Genomic DNA, 17,667 nt, shown 5'->3' with positions numbered 1-17,667 from the left:
GAGATTGAATTTGCGAAGCAGGTTTATTTTGTAAGATTTTAAAACAGAAACAATCAATAAAGTAATTTTCTTCACCACATTAAAGTTTTAGTCATTATGAAAAAGATTTGAAGTATTTATGCAATGTTATTTTGTTTTCTGTTCCAATTTTTACGAAAAATGTAGTCATAAGGGAATATTTTTACAGTAAAGAAATTATGAACGGATAAAAGACAAGTTTTACGCACTTTAAAAGAAATCCGAAATGTCACTGATTGTTTCTGTGGAACGTTTCGGGATTTAACAGGTTTTCACCAATTTCCTGGGAAAATTAATTGTCTTTGTCAAAACGTTTCCTGAATTGCTATAAGTTGCGCGAATGCAGACTTCTCACTGTTGTGAAGACTTTTTAGCTACTAGTTTATATCTATCTGAGTTAAGTGTTAAGTGAAGTTATCTGAGTTAAATGAATCGGCTTCAGCGCGATTGCGGCCTTCAGAATTGACTAAGCCTTTAATGGGAACGAATGAGTCTGTGGAATAAGTCTGTGGTCCGTAGTTGAGTAAGAATTGCAGGCAAGTGAGAGGATTGGTACTTACTTGCGATTCTGACTTAGCTTTCGCCATGTTTGCAATAATGCTTTTAGAGCATTCTTGGTTCTTCTGGAAGGCGCCAAGCTTCACTTTAAACCTACTTGAGTTTTCTCTGAAGGTTCCAGAAACATGACTGACTTTCGTCGGGGAAATTTAGAAATATTCAATGGTAATTACAGGAAGGTTACTAATTTTTAGCAAAAAACGTCCTTGTTTTTTTGCAAGATATGTTACTGGCAGAAATTAGTTCCATAGGCTGCCCATTATTTTCCAGAAACGTTTCCGAACTGTTTTTTCATTGTACATGGAAATAGAACAGTGTGCGAAAAGAAGAAAATCGAGTTTTCGAAAAATCGCTTCGAGGTTTACACCCCTATGCTACAAACTAATTTTGTGCCAAATTTCATGAAAATAGGCCTTACGATCTAGGCGCTAAGCACGTCACAGAGACCTAGACAGACATCCAGACCTTCAACTTTATCATTAGTAAAGATAAATATTCATTTATTTAGTCATAATTTTATTCACTCAGTCATTTGAGGAAAAATATTTTTAATAATCAAATAGAAAATATTTTACTCAAAAAATAAAATGTTTCGAACTTAAAATATTTTGTTTTTTACTTTGCCCTACGTATTTTTAAAGTTAAAAACTTTCTATTTCTTTTTGAAAGTAAAAACAGACTTCTACAAATGAAAATTAAGATTTCAATGCAAGTTTTATTTTAAAACACATTATTCTTTCTTAATGTACCGTAATTTTCAAAATAAATAAATAAAACAAAATAAATACAATGAAATCCAATCTGTTCACTTTTAAAAATGTAAATTACCTTTAATATTTTACTCTGACCCTCATTCCCTATATTGATTTTACAAATGCCGCCGTCATTTTTGAGTTATTTTTCAAACAATGATCTTCTTCTCTCTGTCTGCTTTTCTATTTTAGAGGACATAATGAACAGACTTAAGAAAGGAGATTAAAACTAGACTTTCAAGTATATCAAATATAATCAATAGTCCCTTCAAAGATTTTCGACAATTGAGTTTCGATCTTTAATTACGAAAATTATCAGATTTTCTATATTATTCCCCCTTTTTTTTTGTGAGGTTCTATTAAAACTGCACCGCAGCAATGCAAAAATTTTCATTACGTAGCCACTGAGATAGGAATAAGTTCAAATAACGATAAAATAATGTTCGCCTTAATGAAAATCAAGGGATTTAATGTATTAGCCGGGTCCCACACACACAAACACACACAGCATTAATATCTAAGATAAGAGCCGTGTGCAAAATTATAGCCTTTATCCAAAGATTCGCTCTGATTACTCCATCAAAGCGAGAAATATTTTATTCCGAGAATAATTTATTCATATAGCGAAGTACTCCCCGAGGATATCGTTATTCAGAGCGCTTCTTTCAGAGCTTAAATTGCTTTCCTTTATTTTTAACGAATCTGAAGTATTTCAGGTGTATTAATAGGCAGGTATATTTTGCGAAGGTAATTTAGGTTTTGAACAAAAATGTTCCCAAAGAATGCAAAATCACCTAGTTTCAAACTTTATATCAGTAGGTATGACTTAGAAATACGTTTTAATGAAAGTATGTCTAGTGTTTGATCTTTGCACGTGTTTTACTCAAAACTTCGAGAAGTTCACTTACATTCCGTTGCTTCTCACTGCCACAAATGAAATTTCAAGAAAAGAATAGGAAAAATTATTTAGCAGGCAATTAAGTTAAATGGAACCTGTTTCAGCAGCTTATATTTCAACTTTTTCTAAAAACCAAGCGAGGGATATTGTCTATAGTGTGTTTTTATTATTCTGATTTACATTGAAATGGTATTTGAATGAAGTTCAAATCAATGATTCTGTCATAATCAAGGCAAAAATAAATAAATAAATAAATAAATAAAAGGAGAATAAATTAAACATTTCAAACATGAAGTTCAATATTCTACAAGCAAAACATGGGAAAACTACAATGGTTAACCTTTTATCGTTTGCAATAAAAGGGTTAGAATCTTTTAGTATTTTCTGAACTCATTAACTTTGTAAAATAAGAAACAACAACATATAAAAGCACAAAACTGCAGACGCGTATTTCGAAGTTTCAAGGAACACATTTTTCAATGCAAAGTAAGTGAGCTTATGTATAAAAAGGTTATACGTTGTTACACTTTTCAGGCACAAAGGTATTTATTCAACTTCATTAACTATGGTTACACTTCGTTTTCTTTCCTTTTTATGTTTTTACAACTAAGAAATTTGCAACTTGAAATTATCAGCAATTACTTTTAATGATTAAATCTTCAATAAGATAGCAGATTTTACAGCAAATCTCCGCTCCGAATATATTTTACTTTTAGCATAAACTGTGAACTGATATGCTACCGAAATTGCTTCTGATAAACGGATTTATCTTTTGATAGGAACCTATTAAACAAAATTGATTTTTGCCAGCAAGATTATAATCACCAAAAACAGTGGAATCAGTGAGAGCGCTACATAAATAATATAACTCCAGTTTTATAAAAGCGTTGGCACTTTGGCATCTAAAGGATGTTCCTTTAGAGGTATAGAACTTTGAGTCGGAAACACTATTTGATCTGTGGGCCATTTTGATAGTTGTCACTTGTTTTGTGTTTAGTCTGGTTTGCAATGTCATCATGAATAGGCAACAGGACGGTGCAACACGCCACACAGCGTGTGTCACAATTGATTTATTGAAAGAATTTTTCGGTGAACGAATAATTTCGCTTAATCGACCCGTGAATTGGCCTGCGAGATCATGTGATTTAACTACGCTGGACTATTTTTTGTGGGGATGTGTGAAGTCCCTGGTCTACACCGATAAGCCACAGACGATTGACGCCTTGGACAAGAACATTCGCCAAATATTACTCACATACGGCCCCTATTGCTGCAAAAAGTGATAGAAAATTGGACTTCCCGATTAGACGTTCTCCAAGCCAGCCGAAGTGGTCATATACCAGAAATCACATTTAAATAAAAATGGCAAAGAATAATCTTTCGAATAAAGCCAAATTCGTGGCGATTTATATCGTTTAACGGTGTTTTATTTGAACCTAAAGTTCTATACCTCTAAAAAAACACCCTTTATTTGTGATAATACAGGATTACTTCCCTCCCAAGTAAAAAGCAAAGACATTATTTTTATTAGGTACGATGTGCATCAAATTAGTTGAATGTATAAAGTCATTTTAGAACATGCATACGAACTAATTAAAATTACTTAAAGTAACAATAGTAAATTCTGTCATTTTACATCCTTTTAATTTTATAAAATAGTAATTGTAGTTATTAATTTCCTTAATCTCTCCCGTTTATCAATATCTAAAATTTAGGTGTCTACTATTTAAAAATATATCTACATTGTAAAACATCATTTTATTTAAAAATAATTATTCTAGAGGAAAGTTTTATCCGATTTTAAAGTTAACTGAATTATTCTTCCGCAGCTCAATTGAGAACCAAATCTGCTCTAAAGTTTGCTTTAATAAAGACGTGTTTATCAATGCATGTCCAGAAACAGAATATTTTAAAACTATAACGCTGTGTCGGAAATATTTTTCTTCGGAGAACTTTCGCTTGTTGAACGAACCCTAATTATATGACACTGAGGAAAATCCGATAATTGGATGCTTCAAAAGTTTTGAAGGGAAAAATGTTTCGAAAATCCTTCAACTTTAGACAAGCTCTGAAAAAGCGACGTATTTTTTAGAATACGCTTCAAGATTTGTAATTTCCAGCGCTTTCCCTATAAATTATCGTGCTGTTTGAAGAAACTATCATAGAAATCCCCACCTCCCGCGTTGTAGAATTGTTTTCTTCTGAAGAAGGTACGTTTTCGGTTTTTTCGTTGTTTCTTCTTCTTCATCTTCTTTTTTGTTATTTTCTGGCATTTATTGATACGCTGTTTTACAAACAAGACACATTTCACCAAACCGGTTTTGAAAATCAATGAAAAAAAATTATATCACACTAGCCTGTTACATTTTCATAAACCAAAACGCGGTTTTTCTGAAAATGCATATTAGTTTTACTTTTTTTTTTGTAAGCAAGTGATGGGGGGAATTCACATTCAGAGATAATAATTGTATGACCAGTATAGACATTAGGAGAGAATGGTAGTAAATGGAACAGGACGTCAAATAGGTCCCGACTAATTTCAAAAAATATACTTTTAAAAACATTCATTTTTGGTGCCAATTTCCAAAAGCAGTGGCTCAAGTAATCTGATAAAATTCTTCTTCTCAATTGAGTCATTTTCTTTTAAGAGCACAGTTACCAAGAAACTGCAAAAGTAGGTTTTCAAATTCTTTTTCAACTAGTTATTAATTATACAATACTCATTTATACAACAAAGTTTAGTTATTCTCAGTATTATATACAATTTGATGATTCCTTTATTTATTCGAAGTCGCATTTTGATTCAATTTTAACACTACTATTTTTAAAAATTCAATTACCTCTTATAAACATTGTTGGGATTGAATGGGACATAAAAAACACGGTAATGAATGAGACACATTTTTTTCTATTTTTTGCATAGAAATTTCAGAATTTCTTTTCAGTTGTCTAAGATAATTACGAAATTCAATAGTTCCTTTTAAATGCCTGAGTCATTAGTATTGTTTTTTGTTCTAAGCTGCTACACTAGTTATGTTAATTTTAAAGAATTAGGATATGTCTGGGACGTAATCCGTACTTTTTCAAGCTGTGCTTCTTATAGAACGTTGCGGCGGCCGGAGAGAACTAGGGGGAAAAAGCGACATAAAAAGCGTTCCTTTGGTTATAAGGTATATTTAAAGCTTTTTTTTTCGATTTGTTATTTCAATATACTTTCAACATTTTATCCTTATGTTAATCAATTACCATCGCCAATAACCCTTAGTATAAGTTTCTGTCGGGAACCCTGCTGACTGTGATTTATTTATTTTATCAGCTGATTAAAAAAACCCATGTTGCATATAAACTTAATCTCGAATGATTTAATGATAAATATATAGCATGTGTACAACGACAAAAAATATCTATAAACTGCGTCGCCCTGCTTCGCTCGGTCCACCTCAAAAATAAAAGTTATGTCAAGTAACGCGTGTTCAACAATCAAGCAAGAACAAAAAAAACAGTAAAATTTTGCGGCAGATTGCGGAAAAATAACCAAGAAGAAAAGTTTTCACTCCCCCAATTACAGGAAAAGCCTCAAAACCAAAGCCTGAATTTTATTTCTTCATATCCGAGAAAAAAATGGCAACACATCTTTCTTTTCAAACATACATACTCGTACATACATAAATACGCTCAGTTTTTAATTATATAAGACTAGCAAAAATACCCGGCGTTGCCTGGGTCAGTAATAATTATGAGAAAAAATCGTTACTTGCTTTTGTTTTCTGGTTTAAGTGAAAGAATTTAAAACACATCTTTTTGACATGATTAAAAATCGAGTTTCTTCCTTACCCATAAAAGTAAGATAGCAATAAGTATAAAGAACAAAATAGTATTGATTTAGAAACGAAAGCACTATATTTAAGCGTATACAAATTTCCAAAACATGAAATTATTCTTCTCATGTTTAAAAAGATTAACCTGTTGATACTTTTTTATTTTTTTTTACATGGAGTCTAAAACCTTCTCTGTATTGCTATTGACGTTGCTCGTAATCCTCTTATACTTGCTTTAGTTATTTTGGGAAATTTCAATCATTGTGGGCTCTTGGTGCGATTTTACCGAATTTGCGGGAATCGTTTTGGGATACCTTCGATGATGCTCCCTCCTTCTTTAATTACTTTGTAAAACGATATATTAATTTTCGTTACAAAGATATTATCGCCAGGTGGTGAGATACTTTTGGTCACCATAAAATGGCGCTAAAGAGTTTCATCCGAAATGTTTCCAAAATAAGAAGTAAAATTTGGCGATTGTTTGAAATTGTGCAAAAAGGAAAAATTAATGAAGTTTTGTTGCTGTTTATGGATTTGCCTAATTTAGTTGCTGGATTATTTACCACAGTAAAAAAAGTTTCTTAAAGATTCTTTGATTGGCGATATTTTGTTTACTTGGTGAAAGCTGAGAAACATTATGACGTAGTCTTTGGCTTCAAAAACAGCGACGTTGAAAAAAACTGCCAAATGCATCAGCTACGGAAATCTTTCTGCAAAAATTTTGGCGATCTGCTGGTTGATTGGATAATGAGTAAGTGTTCAATCAGCATAAATAATATTAAAAACTATTAATTACATTAAAGTTCCGTTCAAATGGAAAATGATCAGCCAAATCATGTATTATTTGCCAATCTTGTGCAAAAATCTTACTTCCAAGATTTGACTTGAGAAAAGCCTTGAACAGTCACGAAAAGCAAAGATAGTCAACAATACAACAATTGTCGCTATCGACAGGGAGTTGAGATGAAACACTAAATACTGTATTGAGTTTAGGAAAGCCTTCGAACATGGAACAAAAAAGCTCATAACTCGTTTTTAATTCTACTTAGAAATTTCGAATAAGTCATCTTCAGCAGAAAAATCAGAGCTTTCGATGGACATATAATGTAAATATGTGCAAGTATTTTTTCATCCTTATATTAGAGAATTTATACGAAAATTGTATTTTATTGCTCCCCTAAGGGGGGTTTGCCCCTCATAACGGGACGAAAACTGCCCTATGTGTTATTCTGATGCATAAGCTATATTATTGTAAAGTTTCATCAAAATCCGTTCAGTAGTTTTTGCGTGAAAGAGTAACAAACATCCATACATCCATACAGACAAACTTTCGCATATATAATAGTAGTAAGATAATCAGTATTTTTTAACATTGTTTTTCTAAAACGTAATTTCACTGTGGTGCCTCTTCTGCATGCTCAGAGACGCTGTACTTGTGCCGGAGTTATGTCAAGGGAGAACAGAATGGATCAATAAATAACTATATTTAGGCTGTAACTTCATTTATTAAGTAAAAGCAAAAAGAATTCAATTGATTTTAGTGAAGTGAACTTGATATTGTTTGAAGATACATTTATGTCCGATGGTCCCTGATTGAAAGTTAAATTTTCTCTTGGTAGACGAGAGGAGTGGCCCTTCCAAAAATTTCTTTATTTGGGATATTTTATTTAACAATTAGGTCAAATTCAGAGTTATATTTTTAAAAATTATTATGATTCAGAGAAAATTTGGAGTTCCATTCGGCAAAACTTGGAGTACCATTCTTCAAAATTATCAATATTCGGCGAAATTTGGAGCTACATTCGACAAACTTATCAACCGGCAAAATTTAGAATTTCATTCGACAAATTGGAAATTTCCAGCCTCCCAAAAACTTGAGTTTGGGGTTCCTCTGCTTGAGAGTGATTACAACTTGACAATTACTTTGAAAAATAAAATGAATAACAAAGAATCGAAAATAACATGAAACATAACCGAATGTCTAGGGTGCCCCTGCTTGAGAGTGATTACAACTTGACAATTACTTTGAAAAATAAAATGAATACAAAAGAATCGAAAATAACATGAAAAATAACTGGATGTCTAGGGTGCCCCTGCTTGAGAGTGATTACAACTTGACAATTACTTTGAGAAATAAAATGAATACAAAAGAATCGAAAATAACATGAAAAATAACCGGATGTCTAGGGTGCTCCTGCTTGAAAGTGATTACAACTTGACAATTACTTTGAAAAGTAAAATGAATAACAATGAATCGAAAATAACATGAAATATAACGGGAGATCTAACGTGCCCTTGAATGAGAGTGATTACAACTTGAAAATTACTTTGAAAAATAAAATGAATAACAAAGAATCAAAAATAACATGAAAATTAACCGGATGTCTAGGGTGCTTCTGCTTGGAAGTGATTACAACTTGACAATTACTTTGAAAAGTAAAATGAGTAACAAAGAATCGAAAATAACATGAAATATAACGGGAGGTCTAATGTGCCCTTGCTTGAGAGTGATTACAACTTGAAAATTACTTTAAAAAATAAAACGAATAACAAAGAATCAAAAATAACATGAAAATAACAGTATGTCTAACAATCTTAATTTAAAAAAAAGAGCTCAGTTGGACAGGAGAGAATTGCTGGTTTCCACTTGCAGTTGGATGTGGTTACATCTAAAAGACGACTGACACGAAATGCTCCAAAATTATTACTTACTGGATAACAAAACTTTCAAACGAAACGGGTGTGGTTTTCTATTATGGTGATGGAAAATTTCTTCCTTTTCCTTTGGGATGTTATTATCTCTTACAATGAAAATGATTTCTCTCGAATGTAGTTTCTTTTAGTTTTACAAATGTGATGAAAAATTAATATTGTGGTTATAATTCAGTTTTTATTAATGTTAACTAGAAATATAACGTGCATCATTCAGAAATATACTAGATAGATTTTTACAAAGTCTTGCTGAGTAGAAATCAATTAACAATTTTTAATATTCACTAATTTTTTGGTACACTTGTTTTTAAAAGACAAAATTGGAGCTTTTTTTATTTGAAAAAAACTAGAACTTTGTTGCCCGAATATGGTTATAATTGTTTGTTTGGTCTCTAAAAAACATGAAAATTACATTCAAAGAGTGTTACATATTAATTATTCTGCAGTAAAGCTGTACGTAATAATAAGGATAATATTTCAGGGGAAGTTACTTCAAAGCAAGCAAATAGCATAGTTCCACACAATATTTTTCCATTAATGAAGGTAACATTTCTCTAATACGTGGCTCCACCAAATTAGCCCACCAAATTATCATTTCTGATCGCCCACACTTCCTAGAACATTAAACAGTTCTCTTCTAGTAGCTTAAGAGATTTTTGTATCGTTCTGGAAGTGTGTAGAAATTCTTGAATTCTCAGAGATTGAGAAAGAATATAATATTAAAAGTCTATCCGGAATGTTCTTTATAGCTAACTTACAAAGCTCGAAGTGTAAGTTCGTATGTGAAGTGTAAATTTGTCGTTACAACTACAGACGGTGGCTTTGTTCTTTGGCAATTTCCCATGACTGGTTAGTAAGATCAGACATTAAATCTATTTATCCGTTGTCTAGTAAGATCAGACATTAAGTCTGATAATCCGTTGTCTAGTAAAATCAGACATTAAAACTATTTTCCATGATTTAGAACTATCAGACATTAAACCTATTCATCCGTTCTATAGCAAGATCACACATTAAATCTGGGTATCCGTTGTCTAGTAAAATCAAACAGTTAAACCATTTATCCGTTGTCTAGTAAGATCAGACATTAAAACTATTTATCTGCTCTCTAGTAAGATCAGACATTTAATCTATTTATCCGCTGTCTAGTAAGATCAGGCTTTAAATCTTACTATAATATTTTATAGATGTTCCCCGAAGGGGACTGTCATTACCTAACACTGTAAAAAAATTGAAAAACATATTTTGTTTTTATGCACTTAAATGCGTTTACTTCATTTATAGTGTTTTTAATCCAAACCAAACTTTTATAATGTAACACTAATATGCAAATACATATTTCCTGGTAAAATAAGTGATTAAACTAGTCGACCCGTGCGGAACTCCGCACTGTGTTTCAAATCGTTTCATAAGGCATTTCGCTCTTTAAGAATTTCAAAGGAAGAACATTATGACGAAGAACCGAAAAAAAAGTAAGCGCAGAAGAGAAGGCATGTAATTTAAAGACATCAGTAACAAAACCTCGTTAAATACAACGTTGTGATAATTTGATCATAGCTCCCCTTTTAATCGTACATATTTTCAATGCAAACATAAATGTCATTAAAAGTGTGGCTGAGTGGTGACTCGTGAAAAAGCAATAATTGTGCATGTGAAAAAACAGGTTGTGGCAAATACAGTCCTGCACATGTCAGTATCTGACGGGAAAAAAAGAAACATTAAAGAGATATTTATTGGCACGTATTCGAATTGGCGCCATTCTGACTAACAGCCCGACACCCCAACAAACATAGCAATTGCGCCTTCCTTTTCGAAAGCTATTCATTGAAGGAATGCGTAGTAAAAACAGCAAAAAAGCTTTTTGCCAAAAAAAGAATAATAATAATAAGATCATGCATCTGTGTTTTGTCATTAACCAGCATGATACGATTTAAAATTATTCGCAAAGCATGGAATTTGATTAAAGAATGACGAAGATCTCACGTAGCGATTGAAACAAACATTCTAGAGAAGTAATAAATTTGATTGAAAATAAGTGTTTTTATCTTTGAATGTTGAACTATTTCACATAGAAGGTTGCTTTAACCGTTACGGCTTAAATGCCCTCACATGTTTCTCTTTTAATCGAACGCTTAAAATTCAAAACCAAAACCAGTTGAACTGAGTCCGTTCTTAAGTGTAATTTTTCGAACGTAGACAAAATGTATTTTTTTTTTCAGCAGAAAGCAGAGGAGTAGAAAATAATTTCTTGCTAATGAAGTTGATAATACTTTTAATGCTTTATATCGTATTCGCGCGAATAAAAAATTAAAGGTTTACTGAGTGAAACTCGTAGTTTTAATCGGGCGTAGTATTTTTTCATTTGTACAAAAGGTCGAACACTGCTATTAGAAACATCTACATTTTAGCACACAATAAAAATGTTTTTATGCACAAAAAGGATTTCTTTAGGTAAATCTAATACTTTTTTATGCTTACATTATGTTGAGTGGTCTGGATGTAGTCAAAGAACACAGTTCGATTAACAATCAACTTATCCGAATGATAACTGTAGCCTGCAAAAAGGAGTCGAAACACCAAGTAGCATTCCCACTGCATTTATTTTATTAGGTGTGTATGTTATGAGCACATGTAATGCGTAATACTAATATAAATTTGATATTATGTCGGACAGCCCAAGCTTGCCCGAAGTTCAGATAGTTTATAGCCGAACGCTCTACCGAAAAAAACTTATCAATTAAACCGAACAACTAAGTCCAGTGCTGTTAAGCTTTATTAAAATATGAACACACACACAGGCAATTTTTCTTTCCGAAAGCGACGTAAAAAATGGAAAACTGCATTAGAACTATGCTTTAAAAAATGCATAAGAACTACAGGCAGCATCAAGGTTTTGAAACAGCAAGAGGCGATTTCGAAAACTTGAATTTTCGACCGTAAGTCTTTTTTTCGTCATTGGCCAGCCTGATAAGTTTTAAAATGAGAGGGGATTAATATATAAGATAAGATATTGAAGAAAAATGTTTTTATTTTTGAAAATTTTTACAATTTGTTATCGCAGGCTGCTTAAACCGTTATAACTTAGATGGCAGCACGTGTTCATCATTTAACAGCACGGTTAAAATACAAAATAAATTGAACTATGCTTTCGAATGTAGTAAAAATGATAAGCTATTTGTTTTTTAGCAAAAAGAAGAAAAAATATATATTTTGCCCTTCAAATTGAGGTAGTATTTTATTTATTTGTACAAAGAGTCAAAAACTCATTAGAAGAATATATATTTCAATATACGATTTATTATTTTTTTTCTGAACAAAAAACAATTCTATTGTAGTCTGAAATCTTAAACCTGTTACTTATATTTTCGCTTACATTATGCTTTAATTTTCTTTCCAGAGCCAAAGCTTCAAAAAAAAAAAAAAAAAAAAAAAAAAAAAAAAAAAAAAAAAACACGTGCAATTTCGAAGTAATTTAGCACAAAATCACTGTATGTTTTCAATATCAGAAAGGAGCATTTCCTTCTCATTTATTCTATTCCCTCATAGTTGTTATTCATTTAATTCAGTGCTTATGTAATGCGCGATATTTCTCTAATTTTTTTGTTGCGGATTGTTCGGACGTGGGCCCGAACACGTAATCTCCTGGTTTCGAAGAGAACGCTCTGCCGATCAAGCTACTCAGCTCTGTCGGTCTTAGCGCATATTAAAGTTATAAGTTTGACCGAAAACCTTATTCTGGTTCTTTAAAGCAGGTTTTTCGGCTAAAAGAAACAATTTTCAGACCTTGGGTCTATTTTTCGTCAGTAGCCAGCACCATAAGCTATAAAATAAGCCGTAAATCAAAGAAATCGATCAAGAATTGAGGGAAATTTGGCGTAGAAACCAAAAACAGGCTACAGAAATAATATATAAGGATCCTCAAATATCAACTACAGTCGGGGCAAACCTTACGTGGCAGCGTCGTAATGCTGTGATTAGGGTCTGTGCATAGCCTCCACAATGCTGCCAGGTTAGGTTTGCCCCAAGTGTGGCATTCATCTTTTTTCCCTTAATATCAGAGATCTTGGAAATGGAACCAAAGTTGCATCAAACTACTATCTGTCTCAGCATCCACTTGATCAGTCTTAAAAGCTGATCTTGTTGGTATTCAATGAAAGATCGCTTTTGTAGAAGGCAAAGTCAAATTATGTCTTATGTATTTTACATTGATATTAATTGACTCAAAGTACTTCATACCACTCTGAATGTGATATTAAAATTTAACAAATATCATTAGCGGGACAAATTGAGAGCAAATTTCAGTACACTTTCTTTCCAACGGAACGCGCGCATTCGGAACACACTTTAGTACACATTCAAACAATTGGAACACCTTTTCTGAATTAAAGTGTTGTAGCGTGTACTGAGAACTTGCACAGCATGTTACGTTTTTCAAATCACGCTACAAAAGCACCAAAATCAAATCGCTCAATAGTACACTAAATAAATACTTTTTAAAAAAATCACTGCTTCTTTGTATAAGCATCTAAGTTATAAATTTCTGAAAAGGAATCACATATGTAAAAGATTAAAGTTACGCCCAAATGAAAGCCAAAAAAGCATATTTCGTGAAATTTCAAAATGGCTTACCTGTAGGCCTTACGGGCGGAAATCTTCCCCCAGCATAGACAGATTTTATGTGCTTTCCGAATGGTCCCATAATAGTTGAGCTTGGCAGATACGTCATCGCCGTAGTGCTCTCGTTGAAAGCTGATGGCGGGAAACTCATTCTACAATGGAATGACGTCACAAGAACGTCACAATCTTTTCTCTTTGGCTTTTTTGTAAGTTCGAAACATCTTTTATTTGGTATCTGCTTTGTATTCCTTTCTATGACTTAATCCACCAAATAAAGGAAAGAGAATAGAGTTAAAAGACTTTTCAATGTACTTCAAGTTTCCATTGTCTTCTAAATTTTGAATCTCATGTTCACTTTTTTATTTTAGATTGTGAAAAGAGTACTTTCCTTTTACTGAGAAGATATTTTTAAATGTCAGTAGTGATATTTGCTTCCTCTGCTGCCATAAGCTCTGACTGACGTTGCGGTGAAAACTATGACGTATTTACTGCCTTGAGCGCATCTTCCTTTTTTTAGAATTCATAAATTTATTAATTTTGCAATTTAATAATTCATACCCAAAAAAGCTTAGCTTTTTGTTTTCTTCACTGTTGAATATGAATTTGTGTCTCGGAAGGACGAAAATTAAACATCATTTGCACTCTGGAACAAAGAGCTGTTTACTTCAGAAACTAATTTCCTGTGCAACAAATATGCTTGTTAGTAAACAAAAAACAGGGTAGAATCTTTTTCTCAACTTTATAAGCACTTATGAAAATTTTAAAATAGCTGGCGTAACTTATGCTTGATATTTCTTCTCATAAATATTGAAAATTATATATTATAATTGTTGTTTTCAAGTAGCGTTCTATTTCTAGAAACTTTTACAATTTCTTAGAATATCTTACAATTTATGAGAAAAATAAAAGTATTTTCCTATAAAATGTATATTTCTTGGTAAAATGCAATTGTTAAAAATTAGCTATCTCATCCTTATTTAGTTGGAAACCCTTTGAAATCTCAGAAGATACGAAAGTAGGTTACTTAAATAAACTGGAATTTACTTGAACTCAGGCCATGTTTATTCATGGTCTATCTTCATGTTTATTCGATATACTCTATCGGGGAAAATATCTCTTTAAAACACGGTTTAGTTTTTGCTTTTATTAATTAATGCATCATGATTTAACAAAATGTTTCTTCATTGCGTTATTTAAAGACTTGAGGTTGATATGCAAAGCCTCTCATAACTGTGTAGCGTTTTAACCGAAACATGTTTACAGGCTAATTTCTAAACAAAATATTCCGTTCAACCAGAAAATTGGGCAAATATCTACACTGCATTTGTTTTACGATTCATTCATTTTGCTTTTTTAGCACAACAAATAGCACGTGCAAAGCAAAATTAAAGTAAAACAATTCCTTACAACATATTCTGCACAAAAACTTGACGCAGGCAAAATGAACTGTATTTTCAAAAGAAGAACAAACTTTTTTCTCAACAATTTTTTAGAATCTTAGCCATAAAAGAAAGCCATTTCCAAACAATGGATGGTAATAACCAAAATAAGTATCCTAAGACCTGCTTCTGGGGCTTCTTCTTGCTTGACCTTTTCAGCAGAGGCAATATTCCTGGAGGGAAAAAGAGAAGGTATTTTATTCCATAAAGAAGCGGTTCAAAAGGAACATAAAAATTTTATTTGCGGACCTGTTAGAAAATTTGCTATTGCGTCTAAGAGTAGCCAAAAGAGGCAGTTTGGACCCACATATAAACTTTCAACCCTTTATATACAGAAAAATATCAAAGTAATCGCTTTATTGTGGGACAAAGTGAAATAGCGATAGAAAGTGAAATGGAGAAATATTTGCTCTGTTTTTAGCGCCACCTATCTAGTAATATTTTAACTATGTAGGAACGTATGTAGTGTATTTCTGTCAAGAAAAAATTACCTTTTAAAATTAAGGAATGTGATATTACAAGCAATTTTCAAAGATTGATGCTCGTATTGTAATATTTTGCTGCAAGCCAATTTTTTATTATTATCAAATAATAAATTTCTTGTTATTAACATTTTAGATATTAATTGAGGCCTTCTAATATCCTGTGAAATATTTATTTAGTTAGTATTAAGCTTATTTGTATTTTAAGTATTTTTAACAACTAGTCAAGAACATGCGGGGTAAAGTGAAAGAGAGTCTATTTTGTTCAATCGCTCACTCATTTACTAAATCTTTTAGGTATTCATTTATTTATTTACATTGCTCCATTTAGTAATTCACTGACTTATTCATTTATTTACTTATTTTCTTATTCATTCACTCTTTTACTTGTTCATTTATTTTTCTTCTTATATTAACTAAGCAATCAATTTTCAGTATTTTTATTTTTTTTTTCATTCAACCTTTAGTTTATTGAATCATTTTATCAAAAATATTTTTTTTTTATAATCGATAAGAGAGTATTTCATTAGAAGAATATTTTATTTTTCACTTTGCCCATGAAAAAAAAATGGTAAAAATTTCCCATTTTTTTTGAAAGCGTAAATTTACCGCCCAAAATAAAAAATACTGATTGTTTTATCAGAAAATAGAATGTTCTTTCTTTATGTACTCTAATTTTCAAAATAAATTTCCAATTTGTTCATTTCGAAAAAGCGCAGTCATTTTAACTATCTCACTCTGTCCCACATTCCCCTACTATCTCAAATCTTACTCATTGGGAGCATTATTTTTTCCCGTTTTTTAATTTACTTGCTGGGACTGTACGCTAAAAAAAATAATTTCATTTTGTTATATTAAATGCAAAACCTTTCCTTGATAAAATCCTAGAAAAACATCCCTGTACAATATTACAAACTTTGAATGCTTATTGCTACTCATTGCAATTCAAGCATTCAACTTGCGAATCGCGAATGAGATCTAACTACAAGCAAAACTCTTGTGATTGTTGAATTGAAATGTATAGTTTGAAAAATTACTTTATCTGTTTATCATTATCACTACTATTGTTATTATCATTACTGTCATTGTTATTGTGGTTAATGCTGTGATTTATTCTTTTATTTACTTACTTTTTAAATTAATTAGAAGGCATTCAAAATAATTTTTAATGACTTCCGTGGTTGCAGAAACAGCGCAATGTTGCAACGTGCGTCACGGATTCCTAAGAGAGTCTACAGACTCATAGTTGTGAGAGGGGAAAAATCTAAAATTTTTGTAGAAAAAAAGTTTTAAATTTCAGCTGATTAAGATTTTTACCATATTATCTGGGATATAATGCACAGGTAGCATCTACTTGCATTAGCATCTTATTCTTAAGAATTTTTCGGTCTCTATTAAAATTTTACGATTGCTCTAATGTCAATTTATCTTGAAGATTCTTGTGCAATCACGATTTCTTATTGTTCTCACTTGACTGTTTTGAATTCCTATGATTTTATTTCCCTCCACCTCCCTCTGCAGCACCACCGTCGGCCGGCCGCCTCACGATGCTGCTCCTCTAGCGAAAACATTCTCCAGGTTGCATCACTTACTTGCCTACACTTACACATACACCTACACACACACACACACAAACGCACCTACACACAAACACATACACACACGCATACATACAGACACCTACACATACACACAACTACCCATACATACACATACCCCCACACAACACACACACACAACTACCCACACACACACTAACACACATGCCTATACATTCACATAACCCCCACACACAAACAAACATACCTTCCCCCCCCCACACACAAACACACACGCCTACAAACACACTCGTGATTGCGAAAAACATAGTTTGAATTCAAGATGTCAAATTTCAAATTATTTTTTTACTTTTACTTTTGATTTGCGTCACACACTGCTGAAAGAAAATCTGCTTCCGGCAGTGATCCCTAACAAAAGACTTTCTGGTTGGAAAACTTGTTACAGGTACGATAACTATTCCTGTATTTTACAGGAGATATATAATTGGGGTAAACTTAACTTGGCAGCGTCGTAATGCTGTGTTTAAGACCTGCGTAGCCTTCACAATGCTGCCAGGTTAGGTGTTCTCCAAACTATAATGTTTTATACTTCGCCAAATTAGTTCTTAAAGCAATGTATCTTAATTCATTTTGTGCTTACCTGAATTAATCAAAACGGTAAAACTAAAAGTGATAATTACGATAAAGAGTTTAGGGTATAAAAAAGTAAATAGACAACCTGTAAAAATTGCTTCAAAAATATGCTTTTATTTTATCGTGTTTTTATCAGGGCTACGGAGTTGGAGTTGGGTTGATTTTGGAGTAAAGGAGTACG

At 32.1% G+C, this 17,667-nt stretch overlaps 1 protein-coding gene across 1 annotated transcript in view; it reads right to left on the bottom strand.

Moving 5' to 3' along the window:
* Positions 1 to 13,524, bottom strand: part of LOC129217263 (uncharacterized) — an 82,253-nt gene extending 68,729 nt beyond the window's left edge. The window contains exon 1 of the mRNA XM_054851534.1: positions 13,386 to 13,524. Within this exon, the coding sequence (XP_054707509.1) occupies positions 13,386 to 13,524 (139 nt within the window). The remainder of the gene's footprint in view (positions 1 to 13,385) is intronic.
* Positions 13,525 to 17,667: the final 4,143 nt, after the last annotated feature.

Source organism: Uloborus diversus, chromosome 2, assembly GCF_026930045.1.
Source record: "Uloborus diversus isolate 005 chromosome 2, Udiv.v.3.1, whole genome shotgun sequence".
Classification (NCBI taxonomy): Eukaryota; Metazoa; Arthropoda; class Arachnida; order Araneae; family Uloboridae; genus Uloborus; species Uloborus diversus.
Note: the sequence above shows the minus strand (reverse complement) of the source record. Positions and strands in the feature narration are given on the sequence as shown.